This window comes from Hyperolius riggenbachi, chromosome 2 (genome assembly GCF_040937935.1).
Source record: "Hyperolius riggenbachi isolate aHypRig1 chromosome 2, aHypRig1.pri, whole genome shotgun sequence".
Lineage (NCBI taxonomy): Eukaryota > Metazoa > Chordata > Amphibia > Anura > Hyperoliidae > Hyperolius > Hyperolius riggenbachi.
In genome coordinates, this window is record NC_090647.1 from 342,452,945 (window position 1) to 342,477,841 (window position 24,897).

A 24,897-nucleotide genomic window follows, 5' to 3' on the forward strand; every position below is an offset into this window, starting at 1 on the left:
TCAGAGCGGTTTGCCAGGCGTTTTTGTTACAGAAGCTGTTCAGTACAACTTTTACTGTAACCATTTGTGTAATCTGCTACACAAAAAACGCAGCCAAAACCGATAGGCATGTTTAGAAATCCGCTCTAAACATGCCTAGAATCGGTCTGAAATCTGCTCCCAAAACAGCTAGCGTTTTGCAGATCTGCTAGCGGTTTGGGTGTGCACTGGGCCTAAAGCTGGCCACTAACTGTCCAATTTGTAGCGAAAAATCGTTAGAGCGATCAGAAATTCTGATCGGATTGGTTGTAAATAATCTCCATTGGTGGACACAATCGATTATGAATGAGTGAAAAAAATGTCGCCCGAATGAATTTTCGTCGAACGAAAATTTGGATTTTCTTGGTGGTCGTGATAGGAAGCAATGATTGGTTAGTTGATGGTGTAGTGATCGCTCGAACGATTTTTCGCTAGAAATTGGACCGTTAGTGGCCAGCTTAAGACTAGAGCTTTCTCTAAGTTATGAATATTGGACTTGGCATGGAGATTCTGTCCTTATTTATAAAAGACTAAAGGCTCATACACACATCAGACTATAGTCTTTGGAAAATGAAAGACCACAGACCAATTTTACCCCCTTCAATGTAGTATAAGAGCCATACTCTACACAGTCTATTCTATGGAGCTGAACTCCCCATCAGAAAAAAATCTTTACAAGATGCTGCACACACAGATGCTGTACAGACACAAAAGATCAGTATCTGCAAAAGATCTGTTCCTGCCAAAGATCCGTTCCTGCAAATTGCATTCATAGTCTATGAGATCTGCAAATCATCATACACACCTTGTTTAACAGACAATCATCTGCAGATCTGAAAATCCATCCTGGTGGATCTGATCTGCAGATGAATGTCTGTTAAACAAGGTGTGTATGAGGATCTGCATGCATTTTGCAGGAACGGATCTTTTGCAGGAACGGATCTTTTGCAGGAACGGATCTTTTGCAGATACTGATCTTTTGAATGTCTACAGCATCTGTGTGTGCAGCATCTTGCAAAGATTTCTGTCTGATGGGGAGTTCAGCTCCATAGAATAGACTGTGTAGGTATGGCTCTCATACTACATGGAAGGGGGTAAAATTGGTCTGTGATCTTTCTTTTTCCAAAGACTATGGTCTGATGCAGGGCTGTGGAGTCGGGCAATTTTGGGTGCCTGGAGTCGGAGTCGGGAAAAAATGCACCGACTCCGACTCTGACTCCTAATGAATTTGTAACTGTAATTAAAATAGAAAATATGATAATGTTCTATTTCTCAGATAATAGTCATTAAAAAATAATGTGTATATACAGTATATATACAGTAATAGCTGTGCTTAGTCCACAAAAATGAAATAAACCAATTAAAATTAGTTACTTGTGCTGCTTCAATAAAGCAGTCCCCGTATTTTTAAGGTCAGATATACATATGTGATTGTGACTGTATATATAATGTGTACACCGGAATCTCTTATATATACGAAATAACATCTATGCTGTAAGAATAAAGCCTGATGTGTAGCTGTGTCACTAATAGAGATGGTCAATGAGATGGAAATAATTCTGCACTGATGCTGATTTATGCAAATGTATGCACTCCCTTTGCTGATGAAATCAAATAATTTGATATGTTGTTAAAATTTGGTTTAGTGACTACAAATTAAAGGGTACCTGAGACGGATGAAAAGTTTTATACATACCTGGGGCTTCCTCCAGCCCCCTTCAGGCTAATCAGTCCCTCGCTGTCCTCCACCACCCGGATCTTCTGCTATGAGTCCTGGTACTTCAGCCAGTCAGCGCTGTCCGGCCGCATGCCACTCCCACAGCCAGGAACATTCTGCACCTGCGCAATAGTGCTGCACAGGTGTAGTACGCTTCTGGCGGCGGAGTGTGTTCATGCGCACTACGCCCGACTGACTCAAGTACCTGGACTCATAGCAGAAGATCCAGGTGGTGGAGGAGGACAACGAGGGACTGATTATCCTTAAGGGGGCTGGAGGAAGCCCCAGGTATGTATAAAACTTTAATTTCATCTGTCTCAGGTTTACTTTGTTACACAGTAGTACTATACTCTACATATGCACTCCACACAGAGCTGCAGGGAATCCACTGAGAATGTTGTGCACATTGAACACAGAGGTGTTGTCTGTCACCCATAAACCTTGTTCAGATTGTGCATGAAGAATGTGTAATAGAGGAAGAATCTCCTCATTCCCCTGCAGAGTACCTGCACATCATTCTTACATGTACCCTCAGTTACATTGCCTAGGGCCTGATAGATGTTCTTTGTTCCGGTTTGTACCTTATACAAGTACTCTTACCAAGGACTAGTTTTAGTCTAAAGGGAATAAATATAGTAGTCTACATATCCTTCTCACTTCAGTTGTCTTGTAAAATTCCTAAGCGTTGGCAGTTAAGAGACGAATTTCATGTTACATACTTTTAATCAACAAAATTGTAATATGCAAATTAGAGGAGTCGGAGTCGGTGGAATCCTAAACTGAGGAGTCGGAGTCGGTGGATTTTTGGACCGACTCCACAGCCCTGGTCTGATGTGTGTATGAGCCTTAACCACCCTGGCGTTCTGATTAAATCGCCAGGGTGGCTGCGGGAGGGTTTTTTTTAGATAAAAAAAAAACTATTTCATGCAGCCAACTGAAAGTTGGCTGCATGAAAGCCCACTAGAGGGCGCTCCGGAGGCGATCTTCCGATCGCCTCCGGCGGCAAGAGATAACACGGAAGGCCGCAATGAGCGGCCCTCCGTGTTTCGCTTCCCTCGTCGCCATGGCGACGAGCGGAGTGACGTCATTGACGTCAGCCGACGTCTTGACGTCAGCCGCCTCCGATCCAGCCCTTAGCGCTGGCCGGAACTGTTTGTTCCGGCTACGCTGGGCTCGGGCGGCTGGGGGGACCCTCTTTCGCCGCTGCACGCGGCGGATCGCCGCGCTGCAGCGGCGATCAGGCAGCACACGCGGCTGGCAAAGTGCCGGCTGCGTGTGCTGCTTTTTATTTGGTGCAAATCGGCCCAGCAGGGCCTGAGCTGCAGCCTCTGGCGGTGTTGGACGAGCTGAGCTCGTCCAGACCGCTCAGCAGGTTAAGACCTGTCATTGCTCGGGTATGTATTTGGATGTTGTTGGTTCTGGCCACTTTTTCTAACTTCGACACACCAGTCAGTCAATGACCAAATTTGTCAGCTTTGGAGTCTTTGGCATCAATAATGTGAGAATGAAGCACTTTAAATCAGGGCTGTGGAGTTGGAGCAATTTTTGGGTACCTGGAGTCGGAGTCAAGAAAAAATGCACAGACTCTTACTCCTAATGAATTTAAACTGTAATTAAAATAGAAAATATGATAAAATGTTTTATTTCTCAGATAATTGTCATCATAAATTATGTATACAGTAAGTAATAGCTTTGCTTAGTCCACAAAAATGAAATAAACAATCTAAAATAGTTATTTGTGCTGGAGGAAGCCCCATGTATGTATTAAACTTTAATTTCATCTGTCGCAGGTTTACTTTGTTACACAGTAGTACTATACTCTACATATGCACTCCCCACAGAGCTGCAGGGAATCCACTGAGAATGCTGTGCACATTGAACACAGAGGTGTTGTCTATCATCCATAAACCTGGTTCAGATTGAGCATGAAGAATGTGTAATAGAGGTAGAATCCCCTCGTTCTCCTGCAGAGTACCTGCACATCACTCTTACATGTGCCCACAGTTACATTGCCTAGGCCCTAGGGCCTGATAAATGTTCTTTGTTCCTGACTGTATCTTCTACAAGTACTCTTAACAAGGACTAGTTTAAGTCTATGACTAAAAGTATTAGGTCGCATTCACAGTGGGACGTTATGGTCGCACATTATAAAGTCTTATAACACAGCTTACCGCACTGCAATGCTAATCCTAGGGGCCGTTCACAGTGTGACGTTAGTCACATTAAAAAAATGTTGCGTTGTGGGAACTCACTGCTTGCAGTGAGTTACCTCTTAACACAGACACGTTGCAACTTTAACGTCGCATTAAAGCTCAACGTCCCACTGTGAATACAGCCTTAGAGGCAGAAGATCACCCGGCTAGCCAGGTAACTGGTATTGTTTAAAAGGGAATAAATATGGCAGCCTCCATATCCCTCCCACTTCAGTTGTTTTTTAAAATTTCTAAGCGTTGGCAGTAAAGAGATGCATTTCATGTAACATACTTTCAATCAACAAAATTGTAATATGCAAATTAGAGGAGTCGGAGTCTGTGGAATCCTAACCTGAGGAGTCTGAGTCGGTGGATTTTTGTACCGACTCCACAGCTCTGGTTTAAATGTTCTCATTGAAATCAATCAAATTTGATTGGCTGTTTGTGGCTTTGTCCCATTTTCTGAATTTGAATCCCAGTCACCAAATGACCGACTGTAGCAGGTTTGAGGCCTCTGCCATTAAGTGTAAAAATGGCAGAAGTTTAAATATTCCACTTGAAAATCAATAGTTTAATTTGGATTGGCTTTTGCAGGCTCCACCCACTTTCCTGAATATTAATCCCAGTCCCCCAGTAACCAACTGTGCCAAGTTTGTCATTGTCATTATGTCATTGATAATGAGTTGCTGAAATTTGATTAACTTTTTTAATGCACGCCCACTTTCCCTGAATGTTTCACCCCTGTCCCCAAATGAGCAACTGTGCCAAGTTTGGGAACTCTGGCTTTATGACTGTGAGAATGGCAGCCTTTTACATTTTTTTTTTGTTTTTGTTTTTGTTTTTTTCCAATGATGTGAATGGATGATATCTGATTGGCTGTTTGTGATTCCGCCCAGATGTGCATCTGGGACGGCAGACCCCCAGAATACTGGATATCTTTCCAGGTAGTAAGGGATCACGTGTTGTCAGACCGTTATTTTACCCATATTTGCTTCTTTCTATATTTGTCTCCTTAGCCAGGTGTGACCCATTTGACGCCTATGGTGGTAAGTGCACATATACAGTGGCTTGCAAAAGTATTCGGGCCCCTTGAAGTTTTCCACATTTTGTCACATTACTGCCACAAACATGAATTAATTTTATTGGAATTCCACGTGAAAGACCAATACAAAGTGGTGTACACGTGAGAAGTGGAACAAAAATCATACATGATTCCAATCATTTTTTTTACAAATAACTGCAAAGTAGGGTGTGCATAATTATTCAGGCCACTGAGTCAGTACTTTGTAGAACCACCTTTTGCTGCAATTACAGTTGCCAGTCTTAGGGTATGTCTCTACCAGCTTTGCACATCTAGAGACTGAAATCCTTGCCCATTCTTCTTTTCAAAACAGCTCAAGCTCAGTCAGATTAGATGGACAGCATTTGTGACCAGCAGTTTTCAATCTTGCCACAGATTCTCGAATGGATTTAGATCTGGACTTTGACTGGGCCATTCTAAAACATGGATATGTTTTGTTTTACACCATTCCATTGTTGCCCTGGCTTTATGTTTAGGGTCGTTGTCCTGCTGGAAGGTGAACCTCCGCCCCAGTCTCAAGTCTTTTGCAGTCTCCAAGAGGTTTTCTTCCATGCTTGTCCTGTATTTGGCTCCATCCATCTTCCCATCAACTCTGACCAGCTTCCCTGTCCGTGCTGAAGAGAAGCACCCCCAGAGCATGTTGCTGCCACCACCATATTTGACAGTGGGGATGGTGTGTGATGGTGAGTGATGTGTAGTGTTAGTTTTCCGCCACACATAGTTTTGCATTTTGGCCAAAAAGTTCAATTTTAGTCTCATCTGACCAGAGCACCTTCTTCCACATGTTTGCTGTGTCCCCACATGGCTTGTGGCAAACTGCAAACAGGACTTCTTATGCTTTTCTGTTAACAATGGCTTTCTTCTTGCCACCCTTCCATAAAGGCCAACTTTGTACAGTGCACGACTAATAGTTGTCCTATGGACAGATTCCCCCACCTGAGCTGTAGATCTCTGCAGCTCATCCAGAGTCACCATGGGCCTCTTGACTGCATTTCTGATCAGCGCTCTCCTTGTTCGGTCTGTGAGTTTAGGTGGACAGCCTTGTCTTGGTAGGTTTACAGTTGTGCCATACTCCTTCCATTTCTGAATGATCACTTGAACAGTGCTCCGTGGGATGTTAAGGGTTTTTGGAATCTTTTTGTAGCCTAAGCCTGCTTTTATATTTCTCAATAACTTTATTTCTGACCTGTCTGGTGTGTTTTTTGGACTTCATGGTGGTGTTGCTCCCAATATTCTCTTAGACAACCTCTGAGGCCGTCAGAGCAGCTGTATTTGTACTGACATTAGATTACACACAGGTGCACTCTATTTAGTCATTAGCACTTATCAGGCAATGTCTATGGGCAACTGACTGCACTCAGACCAAAGGGGGCTGAATAATTATGCACACACCACTTTGTAGTTATTTATTTGTAAAAAATGTTTGGAATCGTGTATGATTTCCGTTCCACTTCTCACATGTACACCACTTTGTATTGGTCTATCACATGGAATTCCAATAAAATTGATTCATGTTTGTGGCAGTAATGTGACAAAATGTGGAAAACTTCAAGGGGGCTGAATACTTTTGCAAGTCACTGTACCTGTACTGCTTTGGATCAGCAGCAAAGCTTGGGTTCCCCGCCCAATCCAAAACACAGAACAGACAGACTTGTATAAAGAGAATCTTGAGTTTAACTTTCCTGCTTGTGTATTAACAGTACCATATGCTAGGCAGCCCCAGTCAATCTAATATTTTTAAAGGGAACCTAAATTGAGAAGAATATGGATTTTTCCTTATAAAATAATACCAGTTGCCTGACTCTCCTGCTGATCCTGTGTCTCTATTGCTTTCAGCCACAACCCCTGAACAAGCATGCAGATCAGGTGCTCTGACTGAAGTCATACTGGAATAGCTGCATGCTTGTTTCAGGTGTGTAATTCACCCACTTCTGTAGCTAAAGAGATCAGCAGGGCTGACAAGCAACTGGTATTGTTTAAAAGGAAACCTCAATATCCCTCTCAGTTTAGGTTCCCTTTACGGATAATGGTATTGCTCTGGGTGCTGTAATTATGATGCTCAGTGCAATGCTATGAGGCCATCAATATCCCACACATCTCTGCTAATCACTCCCTCCGCCCGCTCGCATGGAAGTTTTCTGACATATCTGACCTCGCGTTTGATCAACAGATTTCCTAAAACCAATTGAGTAACTTGAAAGGATGTACAATAGCTTATAGACAAAGACCTAACACCTTCAATCCCCAGATGTGCCCTCTTTATTCTGCTGAACACTGAAAAAACTGTGCTGAAATAAGTGATAACAGTGCTATACTAAAGCGATCACATATGCAGTAACAGGAGAGAATCATTATATGCTTCATTTATAAAAATTATCAATTAGGAGGCCAGAAAGCAGTTGAAGGGATCTGGTCATAGTCACTCTTATCTTAGTATCAGTAGCCTCTAGGCACACAACTGCAGTGTCTGTTGGTAAATCAAAAAAAAAAAAAAAAAAAAAAAAAAAAAAAAATTGCTTTCTTAAAACAGAAAGAATTTGCGATAATTCAGGTTGGAGTGAGCTTGAGATGTCTCCCAGGCACCACTGCTGAATATATGCAAATTAACCATTGTACCCTTAGAAGCTAAACACACCTCCAGAACCGCTGGAATGCAATGATGTGTCAGCTTGTTAATGTGTACAGAGCCATAATAATCCAACATGCATACAGACTGTTTCGGATTGTTTGATCCTCATCAGTGCATGGCATGGATTAATTTGGCTCTATGGAGTAGGGCTTGTAAACCGAGAGGTATTAATTTTTATTAATTTTTTTTATTATTTTTATTTTTTTAATTTTTTTTTTAATTTTTTTTGTTTTTCTTAACATCTTAGTAAGGGGGCTTTTAGGACCATTGTAGTCCCTTACACACTCCAATGAGTTCTGGGTCACCATGAACTTGCTGGTTAGTCTGTACCTGTTGGTAAATCAGTGTCTGTTGGGAAAGGGGGGGAGGGGGCATGCTGCTTTAAAACTGATCATCTGCAGTGTATCTCCAGACATAATAACCCAGTATTTCTTTTCATATGCCTAGCTGCAATCTGGATAGCCTTATTGTTATTAGGAGCAGTATTTCTAACGTCCTGAATTTTTAATGCAGACTGCTGTATAAACACTCTGTCGTCTTGTGATTTTTCTTGCCTCATTTTGGACATGGTCACAGAACTACAGTTATAGATTCACCCTGTGCTGCCTCTTGTCTGAATAGTTCGTGTTGTTCTCATCACTGTTGTCTGATAAGTCTTTCAGTACTGATGTATAATTGTCAGTAGATGGAGCAGTGATAAACACAATTCTGTCCTCCTGCTTGGTGAGGATGATTCTTGTTCTCTGTAGCTTATTTTTGCAGCAAGCCATGAGAATACATTTTTAGATTGTCTTCTTATTTAGCCAGTGTATTTTTTCCTCCTCACCTGCGTTTGATTACTCCTCAGTATAATTTAGCAGTCACTAGGGCTTTGTTGTGCAGAATTGTATAATTCTGGCCACCCCTACTTTTAGCTGAGATGTGTGGTGAGATCATGCAAGATTTTTCTACTTAATTTTTCCTTTTCTAAAATATGGTCTGTTTACATTATTTCGGTATGGCAGCGGGAGAAGTGTGCAAAAAAAAAAAAAACCTGACAACTATCCATGCACTTTATTATAAAGGTGAAGAATCTACTCCTGAACAATCAGCTTGTCTCTCATCTGAGTTTTTTTCTATATAATCTGTAAGTTAAATGTTTGCTTGCTTACCTTTTTAGTAAGTCACCTGTTTCTCTCATGAAAATAGCTGAACAGCTGCTTAATAACAAGTCTGGTTCACACATGCTAATCACAACTGCTTAGGGCTCATTCACACTAGTGAGTGAGTTGAAATGCATGAATTAAAACTCATGAATGGGTTTATGAGTTGCTGTGCATTTCCATGGATCTCCATGCATTTCCATGAGTTTTAACTCGGGATGAGTTGAAATGCACTACACAGCAACTCACTCTTGTATATGAGGATAAAATGAAAGTCAATAGATTTTCATGTTCTGATGTTAAATGCACATGGTCAGTGAGTCAAAACTCACTGCAACTCGCACAGTGTGAATGAGCCCTAAGCAATTGATATTTTGCAAAGGGGGTTTCCAAGTGCTTACGAAGGAATATCTATTTTTGCCAGGGCTGTGGATTTGGAGTAATCTTTGGGTATCTAGAGTCAGAGTAGGGAAGAAATGCACCAATTACGACTCCTAATAAATTAAAACTGTAATTAAAATAGAAAATATGATAATGTTCTATTTCCATTCATTCTCCACAACGGAGATACCAGAGAGAAGATCCTCCTTCCAAATGTTTAAAAAGACCCCTCCCATGCATGAACCCTTAGTGCTTTCCTGTCCCTTTTTAGGGACTGGTCACAGAAATGTTACCTTTGTTATTCCCCAGATTGGGAATGACCTGGGTAAGTAAGGGCCCAGCGTGTTACCTGATCGGGGGAAGCTGTATGGTGGATTCCGGCACACAGTGGGGACATGCGGGCTATTGAAGACATTGTGCTGGAGCAGCACCGTGCTCTGTTTGCCTCGTGTGGCTACCGGATTCCTAGACTGGAGCCTAGTATGGCACACAAGCGGTCACGGTGTCTTCTTATTTCAAAGGAAGACTAGGATATGCAAAGTAGAGGAGTCTGCGTCGACTTACTCATAAACTGAGAAGTCAGATGATTTTTTTTTTTTTGTACCGACTCTGCAGCCCTGTTTTTTGCACATTCTTTCGAAGTGAAAATGCAGTGTTTGCGATTTTTAAACAAATTGCAATGCTGCTGTGGGAACACCGTCATTCTTGCCAAACTTGAAGGATAACTATCATGAAAAAAATGTTAAATGTTAACAGACATCTATACTATTTGTAATACCTGGCATACTTGTATAATACCTCTATCTCTACCTTTGTTACTACACTATATTCTCTGTATGCACCGTGCGGCTGTCATGAAAAATAATTTTGTTGTGTTACACAATGACTCTAGAAAACATACTTTTCTCCTAATATATAATACATTATAAATTCCCTCTTTCCTATGTCGCTGTCGCTCACAATGCCCAGCATTTCAGGATATCAGAGAATTCAGGCGCATGTGGCTCCTGGACAAATCGGATGCCGTCAGTGACGCTCATTGAAAATATCATCAAGCCCGCAGTAAACGGGAAATTATAGGGGGTATTTTTTTTTTTTTTTGAGAGTGGGGTCTATTTTTTGAGGCAGAGTTCTGGCAACGCACAATAATTATCTTTTTTTGCGAGGATGAGGCATCAAGAAGGGTGTTGGTGTGGGGGTGGTTAGGGTTAGACATCAGGGTGTTTGTGGGGGGGGGGGGTAGGGAGGGGGGGGCAGTTAGTGGTAGGCAATGGGGGAGTGTTTTATGTGAGAGTAGGGTTAGGTTTAGCTATACTAAAATATTGGTAACCTTTACCAATACAGTGATGTGAAAAACTATTTGCCCCCTTCCCAATTTTATTCTTTTGCATGTTTGTCACACAAACCGTTAACTATTAGTCAAAGATAACATAATTGAACACAAAATGCAGTTTTAAATGATGGTTTTTATTATTTAGTGAGGAAAAAAAATGGTGGCGCTGTTGATGTTAATTCCAATCATAATTACTTCACGTAACCCTGTGAATGTAAACGCTGGATGCGCCCGGCTTAAACAGATCAAGCCGCCGGCTTGCTTCGTGAGTGTCTCGCTCTCCTCCCCCTCTTGCCCTCTCTCGTATGAGCCTTGGGGAGGGGACATGCGTGTCCCCCCCAGAGTCGTTCGTCGTGGCATTGCGACGAACGTCTCTGGGGGGACACGCATGTCCTCTCCCCAGTGTTCTATAGGAGAGAGGGCAAGAGGGGGAGAAGAGCGAGACACGAAGCAAGCCGGCGGCTTGATCTGTTAAGCCGGGCGCATCCGGCGTTTACATTCACAGGGTTACGTGAAGTAATTATGATTGGAATTAAGATCAACAGCGCCACCTGCCGGATGCGCCCGGCTAACGGATAAGTACCAAAAAAACTCCAAATCTACATGGCCCTGTGTGAAAAAGTGATTGCCCCCTTGTTAAAAAATAACTTAACTGTGGTTCATCACACCTGAGTTCAATTTCTGTCGTCACTCCCAGGCCTGATTACTGCCACAGCTGTTTCAATCAAGAAATCACTTAAATAGGAGCTATCTGACACAGAGAAGTAGACCAAAAGCACCTCAAAAGCTAGACATCATGCCAAGATCCAAAGAAATTCAGGAACAAACGAGAACAAACGTAATTGAGATCTATCAGTCTGGGAAAGGTTATAAAGTCATTTCTAAAGCTTTGGGACTCCAACGAACCACAGTGAGAGCCATTATCCACAAATGGCAAAAACATGGAACAGTAATGAACCTTCCCAGGAGTGGCCGGCCGACCAAAATTACCCCAAGAGTGCAGAGAAAACTCATCCGAGAGGCCACAAAAGACCCCAGGACAACATCTAAAGAACTGCAGGCCTCACTTGCCTCAATTAAGGTCAGTGTTCACGACTCCACCATAAGAAAGAGACTGGGAAAAAACGGCCTGCGTGGCAGATATCCAAGGCGCAAACCTCTTTTAAGCAAAAAGAACATAAAGGCTCGTCTCAATTTTGCTAAAAAAAAAATCTCAATGATTGCCAAGACTTTTAGGAAAATACCTTGTGGACCGACGAAACAAAAGTTGAACTTTTTGGAAGGTGCGTGTCCAGTTACATCTGGCGTAGAAGTAACACAGCATTTCAGCAAAAGAACATCATACCAACAGTAAAATATGGAAGTGGTAGTGTGATGGTCTGGGGTTGTTTTGCTGCTTCAGGACCTGGAAGGCTTGCTGTGATAGATGGAACCATGAATTCTTCTGTCTACCAAATAATCCTGAAGGAGAATGTCCGGCCATCTGTTCGTCAACTCAAGCTGAAGCGATCTTGGGTGCTGCAGCAGGACAATGACCCAAAACACACCAGCAAATCCACCTCTGAATGGCTGAAGAAAAACAAAATGAAGACTTTGGAGTGGCCTAGTCAAAGTCCTGACCTGAATCCTATTGAGATGTTGTGGCATGACCTTAAAAAGGCGGTTCATGCTAGAAAACCCTCAAATAAAGCTGAATTACAACAATTCTGCAAAGATGAGTGGGCCAAAATTCCTCCAGAGCGCTGTAAAAGACTCATTGCAAGTTATCGCAAACGCTTGATTGCAGTTATTGCTGCTAAGGGTGGCCCAACCAGTTATTAGGTTCAGGGGGCAATTTCTTTTTCACACAGGGCCATGTAGGTTTTGAGGTTTTTTTTCTCACTAAATAATAAAAACCATCATTTAAAACTGCATTTTGTGTTCAATTATGTTATCTTTGACTAATAGTTAACGGTTTTGGATGAGCAGAAACATTTAAGTGTGACAAACGTGCAAAAGAATAAGAAATCAGGAAGGGGCAAATAGTTTTTCACACCACTGTATTTTACTATCGAAAATGAACACTTTAAATAGTAGAATATCAGCAGTTTCCCTGCGTCCAATTTTCCTTGGCATACTTATTGCACGTACGCGTTGAGCAGTGTAAGTACAATGCTCCTTTGATGAGAACATTTTACTCCATCTTATACAAAAGTTCCCAAAACTTTCTTGTCCAGGAGTTTTAACACATGCCCCCAAACTGCACTGTCAGCATGGGAGGCTCCAGAATTGTTTTGATGTTGGGACTAGATAACGTCAGTGACATGCAAATATTTCAGAGTTGATCCATGATTATGCAAAAGTTGTATGCAACTGTATGAAGCTTGAAAAAGGGCCAATTTAATTTGATTCCACCTTGGCAGGCTTCAGTTGGTCCAATAGGATGCTTGAACAGCTGCTTTCAGCTGGTCAGCATTTTTGGGTCTGGCATATCTCATTTTATTTCTTTACATTTGGGAAGGAGACCTTGGGCAAGACTCCCTAACAATGCTACTGCCTACTGAGCATTCCCTAGTGGCTGCAGCTCTGGCACTTTGAGTCTGCCAGGAGAAAAGCACAATATAAATATTTTGTGTCTCGTCTATCTACAATACGTCATCGATGTTCTATGGGGCTTAGGTCAAGCAAGTTTGCTGGGCAGTCATGTACAATTAAATCCGCATCTCAATAAAGCTTGTCTGCAATAGGAAGTGCTTTAGAGTTTACTGGGAGACAGCTGCACTGACTTCAGACTTGATGGAACCAGGGCTGTGGAGTCCGAACAATTTTACGGTACCTGGAGTCGGTGGTTTCATTAACTGAGGAGTCAGATGATTTTTGTACCGACTCCATAGCCCTGGATAAAACACAGGCCAATGAGTAACAGGGAAGCACGCTTCCAATGGTGTCTTGACACAAGGAATGTTATAACCCGTGTCCTGGATTCGCTTGTGTGTTGGCTCTTGTAGCACTGACTCCCAGTCCATTCCTTTTGAATTTCCCCCCGAATTCAGGAATGGGCCGTGTTTCCCAATCCTTTCAAGGCTGTGGTTATCCCTTTTGCTTAGCACCTCTTTCTGCCACATTTTTACCTTCCTCTCAATCTTCCATTAATATGCCTGGATAAAGCACTCTGAACAGACTGCTTTTTCAGGGATGACTTACTCTCCTTATGGAGGGTGTCAATGACTGTCTTCTGGACAGCTATCAAATGCCTTCCCCATAATTTTGTGGCCTTGTGGTGTGAGCCATAAGGGACCATCTTATAGTCAAAAACACCTTTGCCGGTGTTTTGGGTTAAAAAGCTTAGTGGCGTGAGATGCCAGTCTACAGTATTGATCTTTTTCACCATGCTCTAATTTTCTGAGATACTGAATTGTTGGTTTTCATTAGCTATAAGTCCCATTAATAATAATAATAAGCTGATAAGAAGTCAATCCAACTGTTGGCTTGACTTCTTATCGGTCTAATCAGCATTTTGAACAATAAGCAAAATCCTTTTTTTTTTTTTTTTTTTTTTTTTTTTTTTAGTTGTTTCAACTTGTTTCACAACGAAAGCTGTTTGACAATTGTGCTGCATAAAAGACCGCTGTTGAGCGTGTGAATGGGGCTTAATGCTGGGAATAGACGTTGCCTTTCTGCGGCTCGATTATGCCGCCAGATCGATTCCCGCGCGTCCCCGCTCGTCCCGATTCCCGCTCATCCCTGCGGGCGTCTGGATCGATTCCTGCGGGTGCTTTTCTTATCTTCTGCTCGTTTTTTCCATTGTCCCACCCGCGGTATCGAGCACGGTATCGATCCGGCGGGTGACCGGACACGTCGGAAATTATCAATCGAGCGATCTAATGGCTTGATTCAGCCGCAGAAACGCACGTCTATTCCTAGCATTACAGACAAGTTTGGCAGATAGTTGGTGCGTACACACGCTGTACTTTTGCAAACGACGGGTCCGTCAGACCCTTCCGCGGGTTGGTTCTGCTGACAGTTGCACGTGAGTACAGGCTGTCGGCAGACTGAGAAGACTTTTTACGCATTCCCGCAGGTGCAGGAACATTAACATTAACACATACGTTTTCATGCGTTACTGGTTCAACGCGTAAAAATTTACGTGTTGAACCAGTAACGCGTAAAACCATATGTGTTAATGTTCCTGTACCAGCGGGAATGGGTAAAAATGTACGCAATGCAGCCCGCCGACCCCAAGGTCGGCAAAAACAAAACTAGCTGGCGGAGGGGCACTGCAGCAGCAGTGCGTGACTACGAGGGCACAGGGTGGCTGCATGGGGCTGGCAGAAGCCAGTTTTTTCGGCCTGATAATTCCTTTAAAGAGGAGCTGTTAGGTATAAGGTCTCAGAGAAAATAAACACATATATCAGTAGCTAAAGATTGGCTGTACTTACATTACATATGCATTTCACTGTCCACGTTTGGATTTCACAGAATTTGTATATAGTATATGCAGAGAATGATGCTCCTGACAGCTCATGGCAGGCTCCATGTTTTTCTGTCAAATGTGTCGTCATGTCCTGCCTGCTTCCTGATCACAGATAAGCTTGTACTTGAATAACACAGTGTGCAGTGAATATTAATGAGCCATGTGGCTAGGAACAATAGCTGACTCCTGCAGTGTACTCTGCCCGAGATTTATCAGTGCTACGCGATTACAAGCTGCTGTAACGTCTCATTAGCAGCCGAGGGGAGAGCCCCAGAATGCTTTGCAGTATGGTATGCGGCTTGCGTCTTCTTAAGAATAACAGACTTGCTGATAAGCACACATCAAAGGTAACTGAGATTTTTATCTTCACTAATTGCTTTTGGGCTTCCTTCTAAACTGTTTAACACAGGAGAATAGAGGTTTAAATTAGCTTCTGCAGCCTGACAGTTACTCTTTAAGTAAACTACGGGAGGATTCCAGTAGTGCTTTCTAGTGATCAGTAATGGATGTATTCCGAATAGGTTTTATTCGGACTTCATCCAGGTAATTAGCACATCCTTCAACCCGAAACTTGAATTGGAATGCAGTGTGGGATGGATTAAGCAGATGGCTCCTGGGTAAGCTTTATCCTAAGTACCCCCCCCCCCCCCCCCCTTCCGCTCAGGTGTGCTAATTACATGGATGACTGCCAAATAAAACCCATTCGGAATTCATCCGTTGCTCATCACTATGTAAACAGACATTCATCCGTTGCTCATCACTAGTGCTTCTTGCTTCCAGCACACCAGGTGTTGCAACTGTGCTGCTAGGAAATATATCAAGGGGATTTAATTACTGTATTAAATCAACTTTTTGATGAGATTGTAATTCATCGAGATGCACCGGTGTGCCATACATGAATTAGTTGTTTTAAACCATAATAAATAGGTCATCTTACTACTCTTGAATTTCAGGACAAGCTGGCCTGGTTAGTAAGAAATGTATCACCGTGGAGGAGACCCAGGGTGGCATCGTGGACACCATGAGAGAGATGTGAGTACTCTACTACTACATGGCTGTTGACGTCAGAAACAAATATTTTGTGCATGTGGAAAGAAATAATAGTATCTATTACTGTGGACTGTACTGAGGACAGGGAAGGAGTAGAGAATGTAAGAGATTTCCTGCTGTGAAGAATGTAGAAGTGATCATACAGATGCTGCCACCCAGTCTAAAAAGCATCAGAAATGTACCTTGTATATTTGCTGCATTTTTTACATTAACAATCGTCAGGTGAAAAGGAACAATATGGCACTGTTCAAGTGTCTCATCAAAATACTTATTGAGACATCACTTGTTAAGTTGGGGCATCGGGTGATGCAGATAGTCAAAATATTGGTAATATTTTATTACTAATCTTCTGCTGTTGGCTTCCTAACTACCGGCGACTAAAACTAACCCCTACTAATGCCTAACACTAACCCCTTCCCCTACTAATGCATAGCACTAATCTCTCTACCTTCACTAACCTTCCTACATACACCTAAAAATAAAATCCTCTCCCTAGCTATCTCTTCTACTTCTAACCTACTCCTAAAATATCCCTTAACTCTAACCATATGTGTCGGAGTTCAGAGCCCAGCCACTTGCTTCTGCTAATGTTTGGCATTCTGCTTCTGAGAGCCGAACCCTGCTGTTGCTTGCTGCTCACTTTTACCAATATCCAGAGCTCAGCTAGTAATAGCTGAGCCCCGCTGCCTGCTTCCACTTATGATTTGAGCGCTGGCTACGGATTCCTGAAGAATGCTGCCGTTCGCCTCTTGCTTCCAGCAATCTCCGATGCTCGGCTACTGATGGCCGAACCCTGCTGCCATCAGCTGCTTACTTCCACCAAGGTTTGAGCTTGGCTACATATAGTTGAATCCTGCTTTCAATCGCTTCCTTGCTAATGTTTAAATAATGCTGGCACACCATAGCCACAAATGTATATTGCGGTTTATGGCAGTGCCTGGTATAGCTGATTACCAGCATGCAAATGAAGTACCTGTCCCCCTATAATTGTTAACTTACTTTATGGTCTATGTGGATGCCTGGTGTAGCCGGCACCCAAGTTCCCTAATCTGCCTCCTCAGGCCTTCACAAATGGGGGAACAGTTTTGTTCTGAAAGTATGCAAGAGCACAATCTGACAACAATTAACCAGAAAAACACTACCCAAGTAAATCCACCCAGACTCGCTAAACAGTAAGGGCCTATTTCCACTACATGCAGATTGGATGCAGAAAAACTGACTCCAATGAATGAAGGCATTCATTGGATTCAGTTTTTCTTCATCCATTCTGCGCGTAGTGGCAACAGGCCCTTAGAGCTAAGTCTCTTGGTTATGTCAGAATGCAGTCCAAGCAGTCGAATAGATTGTTCACCCTTGGATCTAATAAAAATATAGAGTTGATCTGAAATGCAAAGAGTAATTACCGTATATACTCGCATACAAGCCGAATTTTTGACCCCCAAAAAGTGGGGGTCTCGGCTTGTATGCGAGTCATTATAAAGGTACCTACGTTACTCGCAACCCGCAACTCCTCTGTTACCAGGGTGACTCGGTGCTAACGAGTGGCTTCTTCCCCTTTGGGATATGCAGAGCGAGGGTGTGCGCATATCACTTGCCGGTCTGCGTATTGATGTCTCTGTTGGCCAGTTGCACGCTCCTTGTAATTACGCTCTCTAGTGGCGCACTGGACTGTGTCATAGACAGGAAGTAGGAAGTAGACCGGCAAGTTATACGCGCGCACCTTCGCTCTGCATATACCGGCGGGGAAGAAGCCGCTCGTTAGCTGCAAGTTACCATGGTTATGGAGGAGTCGCGCTTCCCCCCACTCTCTCCTTCGGACGCTCGCTCTGCATATACTGGCAGGGAAGAAGCCGTTCCTTAGCGGTGAGTCACCATGGTGATGGAGTCGCGCGCCCCCCCCCCCCCCCCCTGCTTTGGAAGCTCACGCTGCCTCCTTACTTACACTTGGACTCTCTTCTTATGGACACAGAGGGCACATTAAAGGTATGGCTGCACTTAACTATACTATAACTTCACCACTGGGTTTTTTTTCTGGTCTGGCATTTTAACCTTGTTTTCTATCACTGCCTCTTATGTGTTGTTTGTTGTTTGAGATCGGCCTCTCATCTTATGCATCTACATGTATGCTGCTAAAGCACATTGCACTTTATAGGGAAGGTTTACAAATGCATTACTCATATATTAAGTTGTGCTCCTAGGTACACGTTTGAGCTGCTGTTTATTTGTTTATGGAGCATTAGGTGAATTTACTACTGTCATCATAATGCATTCTATTAGTGTTTGACTTTGTTCTATGCCATGAGGCCACTGCATTTTGTACCCTCAGCTTATATTTGGGTCAATTATTTTTCCCAGTTTTGGGGGTAAAAGTTGGGGTGTCGGCTTATATGAATTTTCTTTAATCTATTTGCCATGAACTTTGATAGTGTGAGTCTTTCAACCAGTTTTACATCTACAGTGGTTTGCAAAAGTATTTGGCCCTCTTGAAGTTTTCCACATTTTGTCATGTTACTAACACAACCATGAATCAATATTATTGGAATTCCAGACCAATACAAAGTGGTGTACACGTGAGAAGTGCAACGAAAATCTTACATGATTCCAAACATTTAAAAAAACAAAAAAACTGCAAAGTGGGGTGTGCGTAATTATTCAGCCCCCTGAGTCAATACTTTTTAGAACCACCTTTTGCTACAATTACAGCTGCCAGTCTTTTAGGGTATGTCTCTACCGTTTTGCCCATCTAGAGACTGAAATCCTTGCCACTTGCAAACAGGACTTCTTATGCTTTTCTGTTAACAATGGCTTTCTTCTTGCCACTTTTCCATAAAAGCCAACTTTGTGCAGTGCACGACTAATAGTTGTCTTATGGACAGAATCCGCCACCTGAGCTGTAGATCTCTGCAGTTCGTCCAGAGTCACCATGGGCCTCTTGACTGCATTTCTGATCAGCGCTCTCCTTGTTCGGCCTGTGAGTTTAGGTGGACGGCCTTGTCTTGGTAGGTTTACAGTTGTGCCATACTCCTTCCATTTCTGAATGATCACTTGAACAGTGCTCCGTGGGATGTTCAAGGCTTTGGAAATCTTTTTGTAGCCTAAGCCTGCTTTAAATTTCTTAATAACTTTATCCCTGACCTGTCTGGTGTGTTCTTTGAACTTCATGGTGTTGTTGCTCCCAATATTCTCTTAGACAATGTCTGAGGCCGTCACAGAGCAGCTGTATTTGTACTGACATGAGATTACACACAGGTGCACTCTATTTAGTCATTAGCACTTATCAGGCAATGTGTATGGGCAACTGACTGCACTCAGACCAAAGGGGGCTGAATAATTATGCAAACCCCACTTTGCAGTTATTTGTAAAAAACTGTTTGGAATCATGTATGATTTTCGTTCCACTTCTCACATGTACACCACTTTGTATTGGTCTATCACATGGAATTCCAATAAAATTGATTGATGTTTGTGGCAGTAATATGACAAAATGTGGAAAACTTTAAAGGGGCCGAATACTTTTGCAAACCACTGTAACAGTGGTAAATGCCAAAAAGCTTATGGTCCCGAAGATTTTCCTTTGAATACACTTCAAGGTCAACGTATAACATGAATCATTTCTGAAGGAGCCATCATTAAATGCAATGGGCATAATTCACAAAGCTTTTTCACCTGTTTTCCTCAGTTTTCACCTTATCTTTGTTACATTTTAAGCTCACAAATAGCAAAAATATTTATATAATTCAGGTAAGAAAAGTAATATTGAAATGAAGTTGTAAAGGATTGCGGAGATGCCGCCGCGCGGTCTGGCGGCGGGGGCGGCTGTCTCCGCGTTCAGACCGGCGGTTTCCACACAGCAGCATGCGTTGGAGAGCTACGCGCGCGCGGGGAGGCAGGACCTTTATGCCAGGAGGAGAGGGATCAGCTGATCAGGTTCGTCAGCTGATCCCAGCGCTGACTGTCATTGGCTGAGTAGCGCTGGGTGGCGCTGCACTATATATAGATCTCGCTGGTCAGTCTTAGGTTGTCTGCCGTTGCGAATACATACGTGTGAGCACTCAGACCATAGTCAGATCCCACAGTGTGTTAGAACCAGGTGGACCTGGGAATTCACACTTAGCCAGATTACGCTTATGTTATTACTGTGTTATACTTTAGACCAGTTCCAGGGTGTTGTGACCAAGGACCTCACACCTAAGCTTAGGAATACTGTGTCATTGCTGTGTTATACTTTAGACTAGTTCCTGGTTGTTGAGACCACGGACCTCACATTCTAGACTAGGCCTCTGCTTTATCTGTTATGACCAATTGCTCTCTCGACCTCTCTCCTGCTTTCTGATTCGGTACCTACGCATATCTGTCTACCTGTTGCCAATCCCTGCCTGTACCTGGTTATCGAATCAGCCTTCTGTCTCTGTACCTTATTTGCTCGTGTGTTGCCGACCCTTCTGGCTGTCACTCATACCTTGAGTGTTCAGTCTGTCTGTACTACCTGTGACACTACCCCGCCAAGTGTCAGGTAGCTGCAGAGACCTCCTGTTCCTCAGAGAGGCCTCTCTGCAGTCCAGTCAGGGGCTCTATCCCTTAGGAGTCCTTTGGCTGCAGTGTAGTCTGATTCCCAGTATTGCAGGGAATCACTGGCTCGCAGGTTATCTTTATCCCCTTTCCTAGGAGATAGTTCACACCGCCAAGGGCCACCTGCTCCTCAGGTGGTCCATACTCATTGTTATCGGCGTCTCCCGCCCCACGGGAGATGGCCTACTGTTGCACCAAAACACTTATACTTTATCAGGTGTCCAGAGGTTAGTCATACTTGCATTATTGATGATTCTGCAGATCATCAATAATCGGGTATATATCTGTATTGTTGGTGATACTGCAGATCACCAATAATCAGATTCTCTTTGTGTGCTGACACCAATCGTTACAGAAGTTTATCAGGAACAACTTAATAAGAGTAATTGTTTTGCTTGTAAATGTGCTGAAACGGTATTTTTATCAATTAGGTGATAAATAAGTCATTTATGAGAATTTTTGTGAATAGAGCCCAATATGTTTAAATGACTTCTGTAATGATCTGACTGCAACGGACCTGATAGTCCCTTTTCTTGTGATAAGGGAAGACATTGGAGGTCTTCAGAAACGGCATAAAGTTTAAGATGTTACGTAACGTAATATTGTTTTCTCTAATTGTCATCCGGGACAACCTGAGATCTGGCCCCGCCCAGGATCTGTGGAAACACAAATCCAAGAAGATTAAAAGCCCCCGCCCACCCTCCATCCTCAGTTCATCTGTGTTTCCGCCACGGAAACACCTAGGAAGCAAAGCTCCCGTTTTTCTGTGGACTCACCGGAGGGTGAGCGTGATTACGCAGGAGGTTTGGGCAGCTCTTAGCGGACAGCAGGAGGCAACGCGGACTGCAGACCTCCTGGAGCGGTGTTCGGCTTCCGTGTGGTGTATAGCCGTTACGCCGCGCCTCCTCCATCAGACGCCGGCTCTGCAAGGCGCATCCGAGCAGCTGATTAGACGCCGGCGTGAGGTCAGACGTCGCGTGGCGTCTGACGTGGGCGTGGAGGAGGAACTTTGGAGAGCCAGGAAGTAAAACAGCGTGCTCCTGGCATCTCCGATCAGACCTGCAAGCGGCACGGCGGTGAGATGTCGCAGTCTCAGAGGGGAGAGCAGCCTCAGCAGCAGCGTGAAGCGGAGGCGGCGGGCTCTGCTCCCAGATCCTCTTCGCAGGTCCTGCCATCAGGGGCCAGTGGGGTAAGCCTCCAGTTGGAGGATACGGTTTTTTCCTACTACCACATTTGGCATTGAATGTATAGGATGGCATCTCAGTACCCTGTCTTTTGTTCCTTTTGTATTTACAGACAAGATCTGAGCCTAAAACTACTACTACTACATCCAACCAGCCTAAATACAAAAGATGTAGCTTATGAAATAGTAAAATAGCCTTAGAAGCTCCAAGAAATTTATGTCAGGCTTGTATAGATGCTATTGTGGCCTCCCAGACTCCCAATATCCTAAAGGAAGTCATGGACACGGTTAACAAGAATATGCAGGAAACGTTAGAGAAATTTAAGGAGTCCTTTGTGCAGCCAATTAATGATTCTCTGCCAGGACCCTCTTCCGGTGCTCCTTCACATCACTCCTTTTCTGATATTTTTGGAGCTGACGAGGAGGAGGAGGGAGAAGAGGAAGGGGAGGAGGTGTCAGTATCCCAGGAGGAGGGAGAGCAGCCTCAGTCAGGGGGTTCAGAGGGGGAGGATAAGATAAGAACTCCTAGATTTTTGTTTTCCCCCGATGAATCTTCGGAGTTACTTAAGGCAGTATATACCACGGAACAGATCAAAGAATCGGTTCCGGAAATTACCCCTCAGGATCAGGTGTATCTTGGATTGGGTCAGTCCTCGGGCAGAGTTTTTCCTATCCACAAGACTTTACAGGATATTATTACTTCCCAGTGGCAAAGTCCTGAAAGGCAGCTGTTTATTCCCAAGTCAGCAAAAAGAAAGTATCCCTTTTCTCAGTCAGAAATAGACAAATGGACTAAATGTCCTAAACTAGACGCATCCCTGTCTCAATATTCGAAGGACTCGGATCTATCCTTTGAGGACGCAGGTGTCCTCAAGGATGTTATGGATAAGAAAATTGATGCGCTTCTCAAAAAAGCTTGGGAATCGGCTGCCTTTGGTTTCATCCCAGGTATTTCAGCCACCTGCATTTCCCGAAACCTTAGAATTTGGATGGATAATCTTATTGATCAGATTTCTAAGGGTGTTCCAATTAAGGATTATGCGGCTTCCTTGCCGGTGGTTCTTAAAGCCGTCGCTTTTTTAGCAGATGCAGTTACGGAACTGATTCGGGTGTCGGCGCGTACTACGGCTCTCGTTAACTCGGCTAGGAGGGCAGTGTGGCTGAAGACCTGGGAAGGGGACCAGACCTCAAAGAACAGATTATGTTCTATTCCTTTTGAGGGTAATCTCTTGTTTGGGTCTGGTCTGGAGGAAGTGTTATCCCGTTCAGCGGAAAAAGGGAAACAATTTCCTAACAAAAAGAAGAGTTTTAAGGGGAAAAGACCCTTTGTCCCCAAGAAACAGGACTCTAACCTTCCAAAAAATAGGAATGTGCAGAGGAAATGGTCCTTTCCCAGGGGGAAAGGTAAAGGGGGGTTCACACTCGGGAAGACGGAGCCCACCAAACCGAGTAAATGACGATTTACTGGTAGGAGGGAGGCTAATTTTATTTTCGGGCCGAATGGGAAAAGTTAGATCCCGATCCTTTTGTTTTTCAGATTATCAAGATAGGTTATCGTCTTCAGTTTTCAAGCCCCCCTCCACAAAGAAAATTTGTGAATCCTATTCCAAAAGACCCAGAAAAGGCCAGAGGTCTGGAGATAGAAATTCTGAAACTTTTAGAGAAGAAAGTTATAATTCCAGTACCCCAGGAAGAAGTATTCCAGGGTTACTATTCCCATGTCTTTCTAGTAAAGAAAGCGAATGGAGAATTCAGATTCATTCTGAATCTGAAGTCTCTCAACCCATTCCTGACATACAAGAGGTTCAGGATGGAAAGCATTTATTCAGTGAGAGCTCTATTACAGGGCATGGAATATTTTGTGTCAATAGATCTTTGCGACGCATATCTGCACATTCCCATTTTTTCCAGCCATCAAAGATTTTTGAGGTTCGCAATCAGGTCTCATTGCCAGATTCGACATTTTCAATTTCAGGCCCTTCCCTTTGGGATAGTTTCAGCACCCCGAATATTCACAAAGGTATTAGCGGAGGTCATGAAGATTTTGAGATTGCAGGGAATAGCGATCGTCCCGTACCTGGACGATCTCCTGGTGTTTGCAGAAACAGAGGCTCTGACCAGAGCTCACAGAGATACAGTGATTTCTCTTTTATCCCAGGTGGGATGGATAATAAATTACGAGAAATCAGCCTTGAACCCAGTATAGGAGATTGTATTTTTGGGGTACAGGATAAATTCTATAGAGAGGAAGATCTACTTACCACCCGAGAAAATTGTAAAGATCCAAAGGGAAGTAGATCTGTTATGCAGTCAGCAGAGGCGTTCCCTCCGCCAGATCATGCGAGTTCTAGGGTTGTTCTCTGCATCCATTCCGGCAGTCACCTGGGCCCAACACCACGGCAGAGATCTCCAGTCTCTGCTTTTAGCGAATTGGGACAGGTCCAAACATTCCCTGGACTTACAGATATCTATCCCAGAGGAAGTGAGGTCCAGGCTGGTCTGGTGGTTGGACTCTCAGAATCTAACCAAGGGACGTCTTTGGAGACAGGAAGAACCAATAAAATTTTTTACAGACGCAAGCTCTTGGGGATGGGGCGCAACAGTGTTGGGCCATCATGCTCAGGGGCATTGGACACAGCAAATTGCAAATAAATCGTCCAACTTCAGAGAGTTACTGGCAGTGCAGGAAGCACTTCTATCTTTTCAATCCCTGATAGAAGGAAAGCACGTGTTAGTTTTTTCCGACAACATCACGACGGTGGCTTATCTTTCGAAGCAGGGAGGCACGAGATCAGTCGAACTCAGGCGCCTATGCTCGGAGACTCTGGACTGGATAGAACCTCAGGTTCTATCTTTGTCTGCTATCCACATAAAGGGGACTCTCAATGTAGAGGCAGATTTTTTTAAGTCGTCATCAGGTGAATCAGTCAGAATGGGAACTTCATCCGGAGGTTTTCCAGATGGTGACAGACAAATTCAGTATCCCAGAGGTAGATCTCTTTGCATCCCCAACGAATGCAAAGGCGGAACAATTTTTCTCCCTGCACAAGTGCCAGAGATCTCTGGGGTTGGACGCCCTCAGCCTCCCTTGGGACTTCAACCTTTCCTATGCATTTCCTCCAACAGTGCTGCTGCCTCAGGTGTTGGGG

General features: G+C 43.6%; 1 protein-coding gene across 1 annotated transcript in view; it reads left to right on the forward strand.

The window, feature by feature from the left end:
- Positions 1-24,897, forward strand: part of PPHLN1 (periphilin 1) — a 91,628-nt gene that overhangs the window by 15,257 nt on the left and 51,474 nt on the right. Inside the window, exon 2 of the mRNA XM_068269488.1 lies at positions 15,900-15,978. Coding sequence (XP_068125589.1) covers positions 15,925-15,978 — 54 coding nt within the window. The 5' untranslated portion in view covers positions 15,900-15,924. The remainder of the gene's footprint in view (positions 1-15,899; positions 15,979-24,897) is intronic.